The 22307-nt window shown below is 40.5% G+C and overlaps 2 protein-coding genes across 2 annotated transcripts in view; one reads left to right on the top strand and one right to left on the bottom strand.

Annotated features, from left to right (window-relative positions):
• LOC306999011 (protein unc-13 homolog A) overlaps positions 1-9400 on the bottom strand; it is a gene marked incomplete at its 5' end in the record, with an annotated part of 92763 nt that extends 83363 nt beyond the window's left edge. The window contains 1 exon segment of the mRNA XM_079613407.1: positions 9379-9400. Within this exon segment, the coding sequence (XP_079469533.1) occupies positions 9379-9400 (22 nt within the window).
• Positions 1-22307, top strand: part of map2k2b (mitogen-activated protein kinase kinase 2b) — a 529628-nt gene that overhangs the window by 234387 nt on the left and 272934 nt on the right. The window lies entirely within an intron of this gene.

Below are 22307 nucleotides of genomic sequence, written 5' to 3'. Positions count from 1 at the left end.
ACGCTCTAGTTAGCGGAGTTGTTCAGAAGCGACACCGAGGAAGAACTCAATGTATTCAGTGTTGAGGAGTGAGATCGGGAGCTTGGTGAACTTGCTGACCGGTAACTTGTTGGACTCGCTGGCTAATGTTAGTTTAGCATATTCAGCCTCCCAGGTATATGTTCTGTGTGCTGTTGTGTAGCTGAATAACTGTTAATGTGTTACGCTAACACACCGGACACTATTCAGCTGTTGTTCTGTGTGCTGTTGTGGAGCTGAATAACTTGCCTTTCCAGATTAAATGTCTGTTCTTGGTCTTGGATTTTGTGAAATATATTTCTAAATAAATGCGACTTATAGTCCAGTGCAACTTATAGTCCAGTGCGACTTATATATGTTTTTTTTTCCTCTTTATGACACATTTTTTGACTAATGCCACTGATGCAACTTATAGTCGCCGTAAAATACAGTATGTTACATGTACTTACAATAGTATCAACAGTTAATTATGCATAATTACATGCAACTAACCCTCAACCAAACCCTAATCTTACCCTAACCCTATATTAAGTACATGTACTTAATTAATATTACTCAGAACTTAAATATATAATTGCACTGTAACAATGACACCTTAAAATAAAGTGTAACCTTGTTTTGCTCTATGTATGAGAAAGACAAGGTAACAAAATATTCGGGGCTTTACTAAAAACATTCTAGCCCAGCCCTAGCGCCGCCCCATCGCCCGATACCGATGTATTCGTACCCAGAAGCTTAACGTAACGCAAGAGTCAGGAGACTATTCAATTCACCTTTGGCTAAGCCCCGCCCCCCTTAGTTACAGTTGCTACGTCCATCAACTTCCTCTGGGCTCTGGTTTGGTATCGACATGGCTTATGCTGTGACGGCTCTTCCTGCTGAAGTTTTATCAAACTTTTATAAAGCAGCAAATAAAGTGTCTGATAGAAGTAGGCAGAAGGGGCTGCAGTGTGCATTCGAAGACTATATTCAAGACATACCGGCGAAACGCAAGCAACAACAAGGCAAAAGCATAACGGTCACAGTCAAGAAATGACCCACCGCATATCCTAATGGAGACGGAGGCTGGGACTCACAATATCAGGAGCAACACTGTTCATGCAAAGCTGGGTATATTCACTTCTATAATCGTTATTACAAAGCAAACGGACTACGCGAGTATAACATTGTATTTATTAGCAGCGTGTGCTAGCGTATCAACAATTAGGGTAGAAAACCGAAATCATGACCTAAAACTGTCTAACTAGTGTAACTTCACAGTAAGGTTAAAAGCTAAATGTATCTTAGAGACAAAAGTGTGTTGTTGATCTTGAGGGGTTTCGCTGACTGAGGACGTCCACACAGTTTAATCCAAAGACGACACTTGTCAGGTTTGACTTCGGTTTTGGGAAGGGGAAATAAACGGACACCCCCCTCCAACCTCTCTGGGAAACGCGTATCTGTGTTACTAATGCTCCAGGCACAACGGTCAACCATATTTGTGATAAAACTACGACGGTAATAGCCTGCCGAGACCAAAAATATGAGACGCCTGTGTTAAAGTCAATGGAGCGCTGTGAAAAAGTGTCGGACCGCTGTGGAGCTCGTTCTTGGCTGCGCTGTGATTGGCCAATCTACATTCTAGGGCGTGGCTTAGCCAAAGGCGAATTTGTACAACACTCAATGGACGGAAAACACAGACAACGAAACTTCAGAGCATGAGGAGAAAAGAAAAAAGGTCAACAGGGAATAGTTGGAATATTCCAAAAGATGGATGGATGTGACTTCCTTTCTTCTGAGAAACACAAAAGGAGATTTTTCAAACAATAAAAGCATACAGTGACCAGAGGCTGTCAAGGACAACACAGCACTACACAAGTACATAAGACTGATATCAAATATTAAGGAAGCCATATAGCAAGGAGTGAGGATTGGATCAACGTTTAAGCCTTTGGGACACAAGAATCATCATCCAAACACAATAAATGCTGGTCTTTCCAGCAGGGAAAAGAAAAAAGACTTCAATTCAACTTAAAAGCCTCTTAATTCTGTTTTCATCAGCAAATTCCTCCGTGTGAAGCACTGAATGCTTTTATCAGACTCGTTTGATGTTTGTTTCTTGGGCTCTGAGTCATCGTGTCTCTTTTCGGGGTTTTCCTCCGCGGGGCTTCCGGTGTCTCTGATGAAGCCGGATGCTTCTGTCTGTGCTATTAGATCATCAGCAGATAATGTCATTTATCAGACACTTCTCCACATGTCATCCCTCAGAGACAAACAAGAGTTTTCACAGTTAAAAATACACATTCATTCATTCATTCATTCATTCATTCATTCATTCATTCATTCATTCATTCATACGCTTTACTCTGAGAAAGAGTGCTTGAGTAGAGTATCATTTGTAAATGTGAGAGTGGATGGATGGAATGATAGATAGAAAGATAAATAGATAGAGGGATGGATAGATAGATAGATAGATAGATAGATAGATAGATAGATAGATAGATAGATAGATAGATAGATAGATAGATAGATAGAGGGATGGATAGATAGATAGATAGATAGATAGATAGATAGATAGATAGATAGATAGATAGATAGATAGATAGATAGATAGATAGATAGATAGATAGAGGGATGGATGGATAGATAGATAGATAGATAGATAGATAGATAGATAGATAGATAGATAGATAGATAGATAGATAGATAGATAGATAGATAGATAGATAGATAGATAGATAGATAGATAGATAGATAGATAGAAGGATGGATGATGGATGGATGATTGATGGATGATGGATGGATGATAAAAGGATGGATAAAAGGATGGATGATGGATGGATGATGGATGATAAAAGGATGGATAAAAGGATGGAATAATGGATGGATGGATGGATGGATAAAAGGATGGATAGATAAAAGGATGGAAGAATGGATGGATGATGGATGATAAAAGGATGGATAAAAGGATGGAATAATGGATGGATGGATGGATAAAAGGATGGATAGATAAAAGGATGGAAGAATGGATGCATGGTTGGATGGATAAAAGGATGGATGGATGGATAGATGGATGATAGATGGATGATAGATGGATGATTGATGGATGGATGGATGGATGGATAAAAGGATGGATGATGGATGGATGAATGAATGGATGGATGGATAACAGGATGGATGATGGTTGGATGGATGGATGGATGGATGGATGATGGATGGACAGACAGACAGATATATAGACGGACAGATGAACGGATGGATGGATGGATAAATGGATGCATAGGTAGACAGACTGATAGATGGACAGACACATAGATAGATAGATAGATAGATAGATAGATAGATAGATAGATAGATAGATAGATAGATAGATAGATAGATAGATAGATAGATAGATAGATAGATAGATAGATAGATAGATTTGCCATGCATCTCCTCAGACTGAGTTATGGAGAGGTGTGCAGATCCATCATCTGGAGTTTCAGTGAGTGCAGTTAAAACAGAGCCGTGTGATATATCAACACAGAGGCCAGATCAATGAAGAGCACGCTGGATCCCAGAACCCAGGAAACTAGTGCTTAATAATAGCTCAAAATCATAAATCACTGCCAATATAAATAATTCAGAGTTGGATCTGTTGCCCACAAACAACACATCGTAATCAATGACTCCCAGGCCCCATTTATTCACCAGTCGAGAGGAAAACAACCAGCTGACTGTGAGAAACACAATGAAGCAAAGAAGTTAAAAACAATTCACAGATGAACAGAACGCAGCTAGTGCAGAAGTGTGTGTGTGTGTGTGTGCATTTTAAACACAAGAACGCTTGAACATGTACTCATATAATGAGGTTCGGCTGAACACATTGAGAAATAATGTGTGTGAAATCAAAACACTCACTCTATAATCGAATGGGTCTCTTGAACGGGTTTTACACACAAGGCCAGAGGAAACTGTTATTGCTTCTCCTTCATAACTGAGTCTGAGAACTCATTATGTCTCCAGAGTTGCTTCCTTTAAATCAACATTGATTCAGAAGCTTCTCCTAAAACACAAACGAGTGAAGAATTTGATGAGAAACGTTTGAGTTCATATTGAGATTTCTGACTTTTTCATTATTGTAGTGTTCTTATTATTATTATTCCGCTCTGGAAGTCTATGGCTGGCCATAGAACCGCTTGTGGGAAAGTTGTGAAATTTGGCACACTGATAGAGGATAGTCTGAATCATCACCATCGCAAATTTGGAGTCTCTATCTCAATTGCTCTAGCGCCACCAACTGTCCAAAGTTGAAAAATGTCCCCACTGATTCCATTGCTCAAGACAATTCAATTCAATTTTTCCATTTTTAACTTTCCGAAAAGACTGTATCTTTCAAACTGCTCCTAGAACAATTTAATTTTACCAGATCATGTCGACAAAAAGATATAGAATTCATGTGGATTCATCGAACCGTTCTCGAATAACGTGTGGACGAATTTGATGAAGAGCACGCCAAAATGAACGTGAGGCATTATCTCTGCATCGCTTTAGCGTATTCTAACCAAACTTGGTGTGTGTTATGAAAACCATGATCTGAGGCTACCTGCACAGTTTCGGCACAGTGCCACCTAGTGGTCAGGAGATATGAAAAATGTCTCTTTTTGCATCTACACTCCATATCGGCCATTATGGGTGTCGGCCAATTTGAATTTTGTCATAAAATGCTATATTTTACGAGCGCATTGGTCTATCGTTACAAAACTTGGTATGTGTCTTCGGCACCATGCCCTAAAGGTACTCAAAAGGTTTTGAGACAGTGCCACCTTGTGGTCGTTATGAAATCTTCAACAATGCTAATAGCTTTTGATTATGTTTGCTTATTGTAATAACTTTGGTGTAATAATATTGTAAAAACTGGTCTTAATAGTTTCCTTGGGTCATGCTGAGAACAAAGATACCAATTTTTACATAGTTGGTCAAACTTCCTGTCAGACAAAATATGCATGGAAATATGCATGGAAATATGCATGGATTTCATGTCGATAAACAAAACAGTTTTAGTATACCGCATAAACAAAGTTGATGGCATGATGCCGAAACGACTCTGAGATGCTTGGCATATTGTCAACTTACTCTGACCACATCACATCAGTTTGGTCACAGCGCCACCTATTGGTTGAAAGTGATAAACCATTAAATCAATTTACTAGTGATTGTATTCATGATTTTTCAGCCATTTTGCCTGAAATCATCTTCATATGTCTTTGTTACAGTTGCACTGATGCTTCCAGCCATGATTCATCATGCCTTTTTTGTGCTTGACCCCATAATTGCGGCTTGCAACTATATTTTTTTATTGTTTTAATCATTCTGCCCAAGTATTTAAAAAAAATGATCATAAATTTGCACACAAAAAAACTCCTCATAAACATCAAAACACTAACAGTGAAGACTTTTTTCTTACAATAAGAAGATAGAGCTGGACACCCGCAGAAATAATTAGAGAATTTGATGAGAAATGAGTTTATATTGAGATTTCCGACTGTTGAATGCAGACGTTGAGATCTTGGCTAATCTTAAAGGATAATTCCGGTATTTAACACCTTGAGTCTATATTGTAGTTTGTTTTGGATGAACAAGAGTGGTGGACAACATTTTTTTGACAATGGTTCCTTTCTCGAGTTTTTGACTATAATAGAATTGGCCATGGACCCATTTAACATTGGAGTCAATGTGCATGTCCGAAAATGTCATTAAAACAGCCAATAATGTTAGTTTACAAAACTGTTAAACTCACCGAGTGGTTAGTGGTATTCGTTGATGATTATAAACAATATATCGTCGCAATATATGATTCCAATCCGTTTATTTTGCTATAGTGGAACTATTTTTTCAGACACTTCACAACCGTGTAACTTCCGCTCAATATTTGAATCTGAAGCGTTAGCACACTCCCGACCACTTGATGGCGATAACCGATGTTTATGTCTCGCGGGACACTCACGGTCACAGTCGAGTTCAACTTCATATTGCACTGGTCAGTGGTCACGTCTTTCAATATTTTCACGGTTTTGTTTGTTTATTTCGCTTACTCTCCCGAAGCACAGTTGCTCTGCTCGCTAGCCTTATGAGAAACGGAAGCGAGCAAAAAGACTACATCGACCAAATGTAAACAGCCCCCTTTCCGTTTCCGGTAGCGCATTTATATTAACGAGCACTCAGTCCTTCAACAGAATTCAATGGGATTTTACAAAATGACGAATAAAACACGACAGAAACTGTATTTCGCAACACTTTTTGTTTCTGGAACATCAACTAACATCACTAATCACTCGGTGAGTAGCACAGTTTTGAAAACTAATGTTAAAGGTTGTTTTAATGACATTTTCGGACATGCCCATTGACTCCAATGTTAAATGGGTCCATGGCCAATTCTTTTATAGTCAAAAACTCGAGAGAGGAACCATTGTCAAAAAAAAATGTTGTCCACCACTCTTGTTCATCCAAAACAAACTACAATATAGACTCAAGGTGTTAAATACCGGAATTATCCTTTAACACAGTTTGAGACATTATTGAGTCTTCTAAAACAAATGTGAGATTACGGGGTTGACGACATTTCAGGAAAAATCTCGATCTGCTCTCCATCTCATTGCAATCTAGTAGAAACAACTAAGAAAATAAAGATTTTTCTTTCATTATTATCTTTAAAAAAAGAATTTGGACATTATTTGTGAGCAATAAAACTCCTGATGAACATTACTAACTGTGAAGACTTAGCTTTTTCCTGAGATGTTTGACTGAAAACCGGAGGTGGGATGTTATCCGCCCATGCCGACTGCTAAAGCGTTTTCAATATTACATAAGTGTGAAACACTCCTACATTAAGCATCCGTAGAGGGACGACAACACCACCCAACATCACACGGGTTATATCACACAACAGCGGAGAAAGTTGAGGTGTTATGTAATGCATTCATTTCAAAATGTGTTCAGAATTCATTACACAAACTGGTAAAGGTTTTATATACAAATCACGATACCCAACACATGTCTTCCTGCTATCTGAAGAAGAGCTTGATTCAGTCGTGCTCCACTCTCTCCTGTAATGAACATTGATCCAACACCTCTGTCATGACCAACTGCACATCAGGAATAAGAGTTTCATTCGTCTCACAGAGCAATAAACCCATGACCCTTTTCCCCGTGCCTTTACTCGGGGACTACCTCTAAATCAAAGCTCCTGATTTACTGCGGAGAGAGAGAGAGAGAGAGAGAGAGAGAGAGAGAGAGAGAGAGAGAGGATCGAGACAGAATTCCCAGACGAGGGATATATATATATTCCTATTCCCATTAGTGTAATGCAAAACGTCTCATCTCATTATCAAAAAGAATACTAATAATATAATATATATTAAGTTTCTTTGATTTTGGGATAACATATGATCCAATGTATATATACTCCTATTCCCATTAGTGTAATGCATATATATATATATATTTTTTTTTTCATATTATTGTAATGCAAAACACCTCATCTCATTATCATAATGCAAAAAGAATACTAATGTATAATATAATATAATATACTATATATATATATATATATTAAGTTTCTTTGATTTTGGGATAACATATGATCCAATGTATTCCTATTCCCATTAGTGTAATGCATATATATATATGTTTTTTTTTTTTTTTTTTTTTATTGTAATGCAAAACACCTCATCTCATTATCATAATGCAAAAATAATACTAATGTATAATGTAATATAATATATATATATATATATATATATTAAGTTTCTTTGATTTTGGTATAACATATGATCCAGTATAATATATATATATATATATTCCTATTCCGATTAGTGTAATGCAAAACGTCTCATCTCAATATTATAATGCAAAAGAATACTAATGTATAATATATATTAAATATATGTATTAAGCTTCATTGATTTTGGGATAACATATGATCCAGTCAGTGTATATATTCCCATTAGTGTAATGCAAAACGTCTCATCTCAATATCATAATGCAAAAAGTATACTAATAAAAGAATACTAATGTATAAAATAATATATATATTAAGTTTCTTTGATTTTTAGGATGAAATATGATCCAGGCATGATCTTGGCAGATGCTCACAGTGATGGCCAGCACTGGTGTAGTGTGTGTTATACTGGTGCAGCGCAGACGTCCACACGTGTCATTGCATCCGAGCTCAATCAGCCTTGCTGGATTACATTTCCTAGTTTTTTAAAGTGCATTTGATGCACAAGAGTCTCTATGACTATTATGCAGTCCAGAACACATATTGCTTTCAGAGCATGTACACACAACGATGTTTTGAGGCACTGACAATCAAACCTGCACTGTTCCGATCATAACTGACCTGTCAATCAATCTGCAGTTATGATCTACATAGCTAATGTGAAGCTGAAGAAACGTGACGTCCTGAAAGATTCCACCGGTTAGAGCGTGACCAGAATGATCTTCACCAGGAATGTCATTTCATCAAGCTCACACACCCACACACACACACACACACACACACGCACAGGATTCCCTCACGAGCTCGTTTCGCACGCCGCTCTAGAGATTTCCCACAGTGCACTGAGCAATATGAGCAAACTAACACATTCCAACATATCATATCCTTAAAATACTGCAACGTTTGCATGCATTAAATTATAATAATCACTGGTGGATTAACAGGTGAATGAATCTTAACAGGGGAAAAACTATAAACACTCAAAAGAAGCCAAACACAAATGAATAACTGCATGGCAAACATTAAAACAAATCTTTTTTTTTATGTGTACCATGGTAAACCGCCTGAAAATCTATGTGGCAACATTCCCGTATAAAACTGGACATGATATGGTGCATGCCCATGATATTTTAAGATATGGTACAAACCAAATTTTTTGGACACGCACCACATCTTTACGTGGTAATTCAAGAGATAATGCATTAATACCATAGTACTATTATGGTGCATATCCAAAAAGATGTGGTATGCCATCACTATGCTTTATACACCACTGTACCACATGCACCTGGACATGCACCATAACAGTACCATGGTATGCATGCACTATCCTTTGAATTAAATACCATGATATTGTGCATGTATCTTCAACCGTACTTTTCATGAAGGATACCGTGTATTTACATGTACTAAGCAATCAAAATACCCTGATACTTATTTATATAAAGCAAAAAGTACTATGCAAATACCATGCCATCCCGTGAAGAAGTATGAATATGGTGATGATGATTCTGATACTGTAATATGGTCCTTTTTGTGAGGCACTAATTATTATGATGATATGATTAATTTGGAAGAGAACATTCTGTTCCAACAAAGGGCAAATATAAGGCTCCACTCACCCCCGACGCACAGCAGAGACATCGCGCCGCGTCGCGTCGACCTCCGCCGGAACGGGACAGTCCGTTTACGTGCTGTGATTTGATTCCGCCGCTTTCCCTCAACAACACACAGCCATGACTACAGCTTTTTCTAAAACAATCGCATACATAAACAGACTAACTAACGGAAAATGTTGATGTGAAGCACTTTTCCTCTCAGTTTATCGGGCGTTTAGCGCACTGCCATCTTGCTTCAGCACCAGCGCCGCGCGGACAGCTCGCGCGCACCAGCGTGACGTCACGGTGACGAGAAGCAGACCGAGCATCATCATCATCACGGCAAAAAAAAAAAAAAAAAAAAAAATCATACGCGGGACTCCCACACAATCCGCATGCGGAGCTGCGCCTACGTGCAGAAATTACACAACAGGAATCGCAGAACAGAAGCATTCAAGTTTATCATGCAATAAATATCATGATGGAATCCGGCAGAATATGTCAGATATATATGGGAGGCGTCTACATTATTTAAAAGGATAATTCACACACACAAAAAAAAATACCAGACAGTATTTCTCTGTCGTTTTGGATAAAAGCGTCTTTAAAATGGATAAATGTAAAATGCATATGTTCATTCATGTTCTGATTCCCTGCATTCCCAATGTCTCACAAACCATAGGTTTATTTTACGCAGATGGCACTGCAGCTATGGCAAGCCGTATTGGCATAAAACTACGCTTTGACTTTCTTTCTTAATTTTTTTTTTTTTTTCTGCTCTGCTAAAAACAACCGAAGTTGACCAAAGAGCTTTACATGAAAAAAAAAACAATAAAAAAAAAAACATAGCCTACATATTAAAGGGGTTGAATATGATTTGACTTTTCTAACTGTAGTTAGTGTGTAATGTTGCTGTTTGATCATAAACAACATCTGCAAAGTTACAACGCTCAAAGTTCAAAGCAAAGGGAGATATTTGCTTTTAAAGAAATCGCTTTTTAAGGACTACAACAAACGGCAGGTAGGAACTACACGACATTCCTCCCGAGTCAGTGACATCACAACCCTATAATTTACATAAACCCCGCCCCCGGAACACGATACATATGTCACGTTCTGGGCGGTAACCCGTATGCGCGGCCATTATGGAGGCACTCGGATGTAAACAACAGCATGGATTGCGCTGTGTATGAACGTCTGAACACATTGTTGCACTAATAAACCACATAAAAAACACATGGAAGCTGCGAAATCATTTAGAGAAGGACTTAGTAAGCAGGAAAGAGCGCGAAATTTTGACAAACTAAAGTTAATATGTGGTAAACAAGCTAACGTTAGCTTCTCTAGCCCTTACTGCAATTCTTCCTTCTAGTTCTTATCCCGGCATAGGCTACGTTCAGATTGTCAGTCCAAAAAAGCAATCCGTTTCAAGCTACATCCATATGTGGTTTCAAATCCTATTCAAATCACATATCAGGACATCAGCTTCAGGCTGAACGCTCGGATGGGATTCCGCGTGGTATGTGACTCTCACGCCACGTACAATGTAAATGTCAGACGTTGTTATAGGGAACACCCCCGAAACAATCAAGGTGGTGAAACTGAAGCCTCCCCGGGCGCCGCCATTGTAGCAGAACATCCCCTGCTGTTAGCATCCCATTGACTCCCATTCATTTTGGCGTCACTTTGACAGCGAATAACATTACATCTGAGGCATTTAAAGACTCCATTTGTCCATTATTTATTTCTAAAGAAACACGACAATGTATAAAAGGCTCCATTACCTTGTATCTTACGTTATGGCCCCGTAGAAGCCGTTTTTAGGGAGGGAATGATTCAGATTTCTCTCGGCACAGCGACTAGAAGACTGACAGCTGTCAGACTCACGTCACATCTACGTCCTCAAGCTCAGTTTGAGTCTGCGCAGTTCGCCGCGATCAGGAAGTGATGCTTCTAATGGGCTTCACTTTTCTCCGTTGAAACCTATGGGGTCGCTGTGTCCAGTTTATATACTGTCTATGGAAACAATGCTGTGTCGTTGCAAAGTGCCGGACGAGCAAAACATTTTTATTTTTGAAACCGGCGCAGACAAGAGCGCGGAAAAAAGCTGTACAGCCTCCTACAGTTCTGCCGCTCAAGACGCAGTAGTCCAGCGCGGCGGATACACATTTCCATGTTGTAAAATTTAAATAAGACAACATCTCCATCGCAAATGCAAACCCCTCCATCAACGCAACGTCATTGCCAAAGAGCTGCATGGACACACACATCGCATCTGAACAGTTGCGATACACAGTGTGGACATCATTTTAGATCAGATTCCAATCGGATACAAAGATAATTGGATGTGGACTGACAGTAGCCATCAGAGCCGGCCCGAGCCTTTTGGGGGCCCTAAGCAGAATTTGATTTTGGGGGCCCCTCCTACCACGCGGAGTCACCTGTGCTTGACGATTACTGACACAAATGTCACGCTATAATGCTACATTATAAATACAGTGAGATTATGTGTTAATACAAAATAAATACTTAATTGAAACTTCTAACTCATTGAAACTTCTGAAAACAAACTCTCACAAAACATAAATTATTTGCAAATGTACAATAAATGTGCAATCTTCAACTACAAAATAAAACCAAAATAGACAAACATGGATATAATCAAAAATAGAATGTTACAAAAAAAATAGATAGGCTATAATGAAAGTGCATACATTTTTCACTTTTGTTTTTAAAACGTTTAACTTTTACTTTACTCTTTTACTAACTCTCTCAATTATTTACATCATTTAAAATAATGACAAAACTGAGAAATCAGAAACATAATAACAGCAACAACAATGACAATTATTGACGGTGTAACTGTCCTCAAAATATTTTTTTTTAATATATAGATTATTATTGTAACAGACTTTGTTGGATTGTACATGCATCATGACAGAATCCAACAAAGTCTGTTACAATAATAATGATGTACTGGCGCTAGTTGTATATGTGTGCATGCAATGTATTTTTCCCCTCGGGGCTTGCCGTAGATGCGCACTTGGTACTGGAGTGTCGCGGGGTTTTGGAGTTAGTGATCTGATGTGTGTGTAACTGGTCTGTTGTCTGCGTTGTGTTTTCGGTCGTGAATGATGAATCAGGGACAGCATGCGGCAGTTTCACAGATTTTATTCCTGATGTACAAACAAATGTAATCAGCCTCTTAAGTGAGAGTCGCCCTTGCTTTACCTCTCCACTGCATCACCAATGCAAAGAGCGCAATAAATCACATAGAACAAAAAAACACACGTAACAGAAAAACATACCTGATGTACAAACAAATGTAATCAGCCTCTTAAGTGAGAGTCGCCCTTGCTTTACCTATAAAACACATGTGATGTACACTTATCACGTGCTCTCTTTTCCACATTTAGGCCCAGATGCAAAAATATAACTTAAACGGGATGAAATTACTAAAATAACCACACAGATAGGTAAAATAATATTATATACATAAATTAGAGTGAAAATATAGACATAAAAGCAACAATTAAAATAAAGATTAAGAAAGATTATCAGAAGCCCAAAATAACCTCACCTCTCCACTGCATCACCAATGCAAAGAGGAAGAGGAGGGGACAGAACAGGAAATTATATTGACTTATGACGTCACATTAATTAAAGGGGAAAGGCACTCATTCACTTAGGCAGTCATCAGGTGTATGTAAATGAACAATTTTGTGTGAATTATACTTAATGCATATATTTAACAGTACACTTTCTGTACCTGTTACACTCACCCCTCAGAATTTACACAAAATTCCCAGAGTATAACAAAAAAACACTGGTCACTAGAATTACATGTTCCACACAAAAAACAGTGAAGACACAGCATAAAAAGCTACCCAAACGAAAGGGATACAAATATGAAGAGAGTTGGCCAAACTTCGACACATTTTGTAGGCATTACCAAAGTGCCCATTACACTTTGAAAAATCTCAGACCAGGTACTTAAACAGAACCAATAAGCATTAGAAAATACAAGACTTAACTCCTAACATTATCAGAGACAGGAGGAAGAAGAAGAAAAATGAATATCTAAACATGAATAACAGGAGATACAGACTCCATACCAAGTAAGGCTTCGAGTTGAACCATTGACTCAATTAGCCTACGAACAGGCTTAATTACTCTACCAAGCCTTGTAGTGTAACAATCATCTGTATTTAAATCAGCTACAGGATCTTGCCTAAAGGGTTCACTGGCAAAAACAGGAGTTTGGGGAGAGTGGATAGCACCAGCCACAGTACTATCATCAGTCAATGACACAGCAACTTGTGCATTTGACTCCTCTTGATTGGACAACTGAGAATGCACCCATGAAGAAGTGCGGTCATCACCACAAGTAGCAACATTGGAGATGTTCGACACAGAGTCTGCATGTGAGAGTTCCTCAGCCTCATTCTGCCCATCATCTGCGTTACCAACAGACACAATCTCGGCAACATAGGAGGACTCACCACTGCGTGTTTGCTCGGTTAGACCACCACAGTGTGCTGCATCAGGTATCTGTGAAGGTACACTACAGGCAAGTGCTTCTGCAATCTCATGATCCGAACTAGCCATTTCTGGTTCAAGCAGAGGGAGGAAGTTCACTTGAAGAAGAAGATTTCGATGAACTATTCTCTCATTACCAGTCCTGTCACGGATCTTATAGACATGGATGGAAGGCTTTGAGGCAACAACAGTGTACATGACTGGCTCCCATTTGTCAGCAAGTTTTCGTTTTCCTCTACAACCCTTGTTAGCCACAAGCACTTGATCACCGACGGCTAGAGGTAGGCCTTTGGCTCTTTTGTTGTACTGGCTGGACTGGTGTTTTTGTTCCACAACAGCATTCTTTTGTGCTAACGCCATGGCAGATTGGAGGTCGCTGGCAAGAGATTTTACATAGTTGTCATAGTCACAGATTGTCTTATCCTGCAGGACACTGCGGAACATAAGGTCAACTGGCAACCTTGGTACCCTACCGAACATTAGGTAAAAAGGGGCGAAACCTGTTGTTTCGTGTGCTGTGCAGTTGTACACAAATGTCATTGTCTGTATCAACTGTGGCCACTTCTGCTTAGGCCTAGGTGGAAGAGACCTCAGCATATTTCCTAATGTCCTGTTGAAACGTTCGGTACCACCATTCCCCATTGGGTGGTAAGGGGTGGTTCTTGACTTGTCAACTCCAGACAGTTCAAGGAGCTCGGCAATCAACTCGCTCTCAAAGGTAGCCCCCTGGTCAGAATGGATGCGTTGGGGAAATCCATAGACACAGAAAAAGCTGTCCCAGAGTTTCTTAGCCACTCTTTTCGCTGTCTGGTCCTGACACGGAAATGCATGCGCCAGCTTCGTGAAGTGATCCGTGATCACTAAAACATCCACAGATTTGTTATTTCGATCTTCAGCAGACCAGAAGTCGATGCAAACGAGCTCCAGTGGGGCTGCGGTTTTAATACTCTCCAAAGTGGCTCTCGCTGCAGGCTCTGGAGTTTTGCTGAGGACACACCTGGGACATTTCTTCACGTAATCCCGCACATCACGTTCCATGTCAAGCCAGAAAAACCTCTGACGGGTCAAAGACAGAGTGCGAGGCTGCCCTTGATGACCAGCCAGGTCGTGAACACCTGAAAGTGCCTCAGATTTCAAGGAGTCAGGCAGAATGAGTTGGAACTTTTTGTGCTTGGTGAGCGGGTCTTTAATAGCTCTGTACAGGATTCCATTTAGCAAAGAAAGTTTGTCCCACTGCTTCAGAATCCTCAGCACGCACTGGTTATCATTGGCACGTTCACGTCTCGATGGTCTGCGCTTCCTGCTGACATAATAAGACACCCTAGCAATGACAGGGTCTTTGTGCTGATGATTTTGTAAGTCTATCAGTGAAAGAGAATGAAACACTTCCTCGCCTCCAGTGATTAAAGAGTTCAGATGGTCAGCAAAAGATGTTGCTCTACATTCAGTTCCTGCTTCCCATTCATCACAGGAGGACAAAATGGAAGACACGTCATCAGCAGACATTGATGTATCCAGCCCAGCATCACGTGATCCTGTTCCTAGTGTTTGCGGCTGGCAGGTAAGACGAAACACCTCTTGCACATTTCCATCCTCTACACGGTGTACTTGTCGCAACAATTCAGAATAAGGCTCGGACAAAAGCCGCTGACTCACTGGCCTGACAAATGGATTTCTACTGAGCGCATCCGCCACCACGTTGAGTTTTCCAGGAACATATTTGATCTCAAAAGAGTATGGAGCAAGTTTCGAGACCCAGCGCTGCTCACATGCATCCAACTTCGGCTTGGTCATAATGTATGTCAGCGGATTATTATCCGTCCACACAGTAAACTCATGGCCCTTAAGCCAGTGACTAAACTTGTCACACACCGCCCACTTCAGAGCTAAGAATTCCAGTCTGTGTGCAGGATATTTTGTTTGGCTGCGGCTCAAAGCCTTGCTAGCAAACGCTATTGGTCTTGCCTTGTCCTCACCAGCAGGGATCTGAGAGAGTACTGCACCTATGCCATCCAATGAGGCGTCAGTACAGAGAAGAAAAGGACGCTCAAAATCAGGATGAGCCAGCACCACACTGTCAACAAGGGCCCTTTTTAGCTCTTCAAACGCCACATCACAGTCAGGGGTCCAGTCCTGGGATGTCAACTCTCGGAAAGTGCCTGCTTTCTTGTGACTACCAGCAGCTTTCACTGAGCGTTTCTGGCCAGCAGTTAAGTTGAATAAGGGTCTGGCAATTCGTGAGCAACTTGGAATGAAGGATTGGTAGTACAGGACCATACCAAGAAACGATCTGATCTTTTTTTGTGATGGTGTGGTTCGGTTTTCCTTCATTAAGTCCTCCTTCTGAAAAGCAGAGATGACTTTAACTTTCTCCTCATCAACTGAAACACCAGTACCATCTATCACATGCCCCAGGAACTTTACGGATTTTCTCAGGAAGTGACACTTTTTAGGTGCTAGCTTCAGGTTGCTAGTTCTCAATCGAGAAAACACAATCTCTAAACGCTTCAATGCCTCCTCTTCAGAAGGTGCAAAGACCAACAAGTCATCAAGGTAGCAGAGAAGACTGGAAAAGTTAAGGTCTCCAAAAATGCTGAGCATCATGCGCATGAAAGACGCGGGGCTATTGCAAAGACCTTGAGGAAGACGATTATACTCATACAAGCCCATAGGTGTTGTGAAGGCAGTGTATCGTCGGTCAGACACATGGAGTGGAATGTTGTAAAATCCTGAAGTTAAGTCCATGGTGCTGAAAAGGGCATTACCACCCAAGGCTGCGAGACAGTCAGCTTGATGGGGCAGAGGGTGGGCGTCCTTGAAGGTTTTAGCATTGAGCCAACGAAAATCAGTGCATACCCTCAGATTACCATCTTTTTTCCAGACCATCACTAAGGGTGATGCATATTCACTGACAGACTTGCTGATTATGCCTTTCTCCTCCATCTCTGACAACACTTCTCTCAATTTTTGATAGTGGGCAGGTGGGATGCGGCGATAGGGCAGACGGAATGGGCGCTCATCATAAAGGTGGATCCTGTGCACAAAATCCTTTGTCTCCCCACAATCCAGCTTGTCCTTGGAGAAAACATCATGATAGGACACAAGAAGATCCACCAATTTTCTCTTCCAGACCTCAGAAACCTCACATCCAGCAATGTCAACATCCTTCAGACCATAGTCTCCCAGTAAACGTGCAAGATCAAAGGATGAGTCAGTTATGAGGGGCTCTGATTCAGGAACATCACAATGGGTTCTGCTCAGACCCTGCATGACAGTGAAATCCTCCACAGCTAGACAAGAAGAAACATCGGCCAGTTTAGTGTTACGGCGAAGCGTCACTGATGTTGGATTAGGGTTAAGTATCTTCATTGGCACCCATCGATTGCCCCACATCGGTGTTACTACTCGTCCGACAAGAATGTTTTTAGGAGCTGAACGTGCAGTGGTTGGCTCAACAATTACAGTACTTCCTGGGGAAACAGGCACATTAGCTGGCAATTTGCCCCAAACAAGATACTCACATTTGGGAAGCAGAGTGATTGCCTGACAGAGTTTCACAGTCCCAAGTTTATCAGGCTGTTGAGGCCCAGACCATCGGGAGATGCAGCTTAGAAGCTCAAGGAATTGCTCACCCTCAGGATTACTGTTATTGCAGGAAACAAGCTCCCAGTACTTGTCATGCGATTTCATCTTCTGCACAACACATTTGATCACATTACTTCCAATTATGAACTCATCTCTTTGTCCAGGCACCACAAGAGTAGGAACGATAAACTTAAATCCATAGACTTCAATCTCCAAGTCGTATGAACACTTCGGCTGAATCGTAAGGCCACCACAGCCAACTAGAACTACATTACTTGCAATCACTTGAGGATGTGGAAGAAGACCATCAGCTCGCAGCTTGGACTCACCCTCTTCACTAAGCGTGCAGGCCATACTGCCAGAATCCAGTAACCCCTTTAATGTGCAATGGTCGCAGACTGTCACAGGAGCATAAAACAACTCACTTGCCCCATCAACTCTCTGAGACCCCACATATAACACTGTTTTGTCTTCTGACAATAGTTTGCAGCTGTTAACAAAAACATTTCGCACATCATCTGTGAGGGAGGTTTTAATTAAATTGCCCATGCTATCCCTCTCATCGCATGGGCTCTTTAGTTTAACTGAGCAGTATCTGAGGGAGCCACAGGGCATGCTGCTTTAGGACAGTCAATCTTAAAGTGGCCAGGACTGAGACAGTGACGACATAGCCTCTGACGTCTACAATGTTCGTACGTGGTGTGTTCCTTGGATCTACAGACCCTACATGTGGAGCTTAAGTTGGTTTTGAAATGTGAAGTTTTGCCTGTAGGAACCTGACTGGATGAAGGTAAAGAGGCAGTACATAATGACAGAACTCTATCCATCATGGCAACCATGTTCTGAAGGCTGGTGTCTGGAGAGAAAGGAACAGCATTAGGATTAAGATGAGTTACTGGAGGCAGTGACTGGGCTGGCATGGAAACAGGCTGCTGAGGAGAACTGGACACAGAACTGGGGTCTGCCATAACAGTGCACTGGTTGCAAGCTGACAAGGACATTGTGTGCTGCATCCGAGAAGAGACTCTCTTTAGATCTCTCTGATGACTATCCAATCGCTCCTGGACCTCAGCGGCGCTCCACTTCTCAGCTGGCTTAAACTGAAAAGACAAAGCAAGACTCGGGTCTGGGCAGTGTGAAATAAACATCATGACAGCTTCAGCAGCGGGATCCTCGACACTCTTATGACGTCGTCGCAAGCACTCATCAGCAACATCTATGGCCTTGTTAAGCCGTATCCAGTAATCCATGGGACTTTCATCTGCTCTAGGGAAAGTGTTATAGAAGTCAGCCATAGGCATGTTAGAGTAAGACAACTCACTGAAGTTGCGTTTCAGTATGTCAAACACTGCACTTGGAAGCTCACTGGCACTCAGTTCAGGACGGCTTCGCAGGGACACCTTAACCACATCTCTCGCTTTACCAGCCAATCTGCTTGTGATGAGATCAGAGACATTGGTTTGCGTTCTGCATTTCATTTTGTTCAGATAACTGTACATCATATCCTCCCACTCGTGCACAGTAAATGAATCACTCTTATCTCCCCTGAAGAATGGCGGAGGTGGTGCATCTTGCTGTACTATCACCTTGAGGCTAGATTTATCAATGTCCTCACTTGAGTGCTGAGACTGGCACGCTGGATTAGGCTGTACTGGGATGGGCTGGTGTGCAAGGTTAAGGCTGGCTGAAATACTCTCTCCTATTTTCTGAGCCAGATCTGAAATGATGCCCCCTAATGACTCAGGAGTGACAACACGTTCAATATCAGGGCGCATGATTGGGGTGGAGCTAGCTGCTGGATCTACAGAAATACCAATCGCTGAATCAGCTGTGTGCCCATGGTCAAGTCCCAAATTAGCTAACGCTCTCCCTCTCCCATAACAACGTGTAAATTCAGACACCCCCTCATTTCGATACATTTCAGACCCACCACCTCTACCCAATGGAAAAGTGACATTAGATCGTTTCACAGGACTGAAATCGTCCTTGCTAAAATCCTCAAACATGTTTCAAGTAATAAAATAAAACAGATAAAACATGTAAAAATGACAGAAAAATATGTTACAAACAGTGTAACCTTAACTGATGAAAAGTTCAAGTATACTTCAAATATGCAAGGAAATATATGAAAAAAAATTACTCAAAACACTTCAATATCAAAATTCTTGATGAAGATAAATGTATCTTTTCTCAAAATCAATTATATTATTTTCCTTGTTTAAGATGCATCAACAGTCATTGATTATATACTGTATAGATAAAGGATACGATGCATTAAGGACATTGAAGCGTCCCGCGATGATTATCACAGTCCCTGTCGTTCAATATGCACCAACGAAAGTGCTCCGGAGAGAGAGAGAAAAAGTCAGAAAGTCAATGACTCTTTACCGTTCCTTTAAGATGCAACAGTTCGTTTCGCGATGTCACACGCTGTTCATCTCACACACGCGCACTCCTTATGCGCGAGCACGGGGCCGCCACGAGCGATTGCGATGAGGAAGAAGATCGGCGATGAAGGCGAGCCAGCCGTCACGCAACCACGGCGATCGGCGAAGCGCTGATCTGATGATCCGAAATGATCACGGCACCAAGTGTAACTGGTCTGTTGTCTGCGTTGTGTTTTCGGTCGTGAATGATGAATCAGGGACAGCATGCGGCAGTTTCACAGATTTTATTCCTGATGTACAAACAAATGTAATCAGCCTCTTAAGTGAGAGTCGCCCTTGCTTTACCTCTCCACTGCATCACCAATGCAAAGAGCGCAATAAATCACATAGAACAAAAAAACACACGTAACAGAAAAACATACCTGATGTACAAACAAATGTAATCAGCCTCTTAAGTGAGAGTCGCCCTTGCTTTACCTATAAAACACATGTGATGTACACTTATCACGTGCTCTCTTTTCCACATTTAGGCCCAGATGCAAAAATATAACTTAAACGGGATGAAATTACTAAAATAACCACACAGATAGGTAAAATAATATTATATACATAAATTAGAGTGAAAATATAGACATAAAAGCAACAATTAAAATAAAGATTAAGAAAGATTATCAGAAGCCCAAAATAACCTCACCTCTCCACTGCATCACCAATGCAAAGAGGAAGAGGAGGGGACAGAACAGGAAATTATATTGACTTATGACGTCACATTAATTAAAGGGGAAAGGCACTCATTCACTTAGGCAGTCATCAGGTGTATGTAAATGAACAATTTTGTGTGAATTATACTTAATGCATATATTTAACAGTACACTTTCTGTACCTGTTACATGTGGAATATAATAAAGTGGAGAAGACTTCAAACTGCTATCGTTTATTATTTTCTTATTTCTGTTAGTGTTAGGTGAACCCTATACGAACGCTCGGTCACATTATTAAGATTATTAAAACCATATTAATAAAGTTGAAGTCTATTTTCATCACAGAAGTCTCCCCACCCACGAATTGTCTATGCACGCGAGGTGTCTAGATTATGCGCTTGACTCAAACGTTGGCAGACACAGCAGCAGTTGTAGGCAGGTATATTGATCATAAAATCAGAATTCGCTTGTCATGAATTATTCATTCATTCATTTATGTTACTTGTTTAAGTTATCTAATATGTGTAAAAAATAAATTAAAAATAAAAACTCCCCATGCAGCCGCTTAGTTCGCTTATGCCTCGGGCCGGCCCTGGTAGCCATAGTTAACTACGTCAACATTTTAGCCAGTCAACGCTATTTACACATGTGGCTGATGCTGTGCCTCTCTCAACCACACACGCCTTCTTTTCATCAGTTTATTGCACTCTTCTCTTTAACTTTTAACAGTCTATAGAATTCAAAATGTTTTTTTCCCGGTGCGACCGATTACAGACCAAAACTCAACCATTAATCAGCAGCAATAATCAGCCAAATTTGCGAGTTTGTTCAGTTCAGTGGCATTGTTTACGTTCAGTGCCTCCAAAATGGCCGACTTCCGGATTGATGACGTGTAGTGAAAACCAGAATATGCTAATCAATGACTAAAAGATAACTACATATAATCTACATAAATTCATCAACTAACCATTCAGAAATGTCCTGTTGCTTCTACATGTTGTCACTTCTTCTTGAGTCTCTCCATCATTGCCTGACTCCGGTTTGAACATAAAATACTAAAAGTTTTTTAAATGTTCAGTGTGTGTGTGTGTGTTTGTGTGTGTGTGTGTGTAAGGTAAAAGGATAGAGCTCTTGAAGCTCCGCCCCCTTTTCCGGGAGCAGCAGCTCATTTGCATTTAAAGGGACAGACAGAAAACTGTGTTTTTTCTCACCCTCATAATATTTTGTCTAAAATATTAGAAAAAGTTGTGTCCGCTCAACTGGGCTCTTTTTTTGCAAGAAAATGACATCTATGAAAAGTTTCAGTCTGGATTCAGGCCGCACCATAGCACTGAAACTGCGCTCGTTAAAATCACTAATGATTTACTTTGAAGCTTCGGACCAAGGCTGTATCTCAATAATAGTTTTACTCGATCTTAGTGCTGCGTTCGATACTATAGATCACACAATACTCTTAGATCGACTACAAAATTATACCATTTTGTCTATTTAAATGGAGAAAAATCGATCATAACTTCAGTAAACTATGGAGTGTCGCAGGGATCTGTGCTAGGCCCTCTATTATTCTCAATATATATGCTGCCACTTGGAAATATTATAAGGAAACATTGAATTAGTTTCCATTGTTATGCTGATGACATATATTTCATCACGGCTGGATGAAAACGCTAAATTATCAAAATTGACAGAGTATGTTAAAGATATAAAAGATTGGATGACGCGTAATTTTCTTTTATTAAAT

Source organism: Phoxinus phoxinus (assembly GCF_949152265.1).
Source record: "Phoxinus phoxinus genome assembly, chromosome: 5".
In the NCBI taxonomy this organism is placed as follows: Eukaryota; Metazoa; Chordata; class Actinopteri; order Cypriniformes; family Leuciscidae; genus Phoxinus; species Phoxinus phoxinus.
Note: the sequence above shows the minus strand (reverse complement) of the source record. Positions and strands in the feature narration are given on the sequence as shown.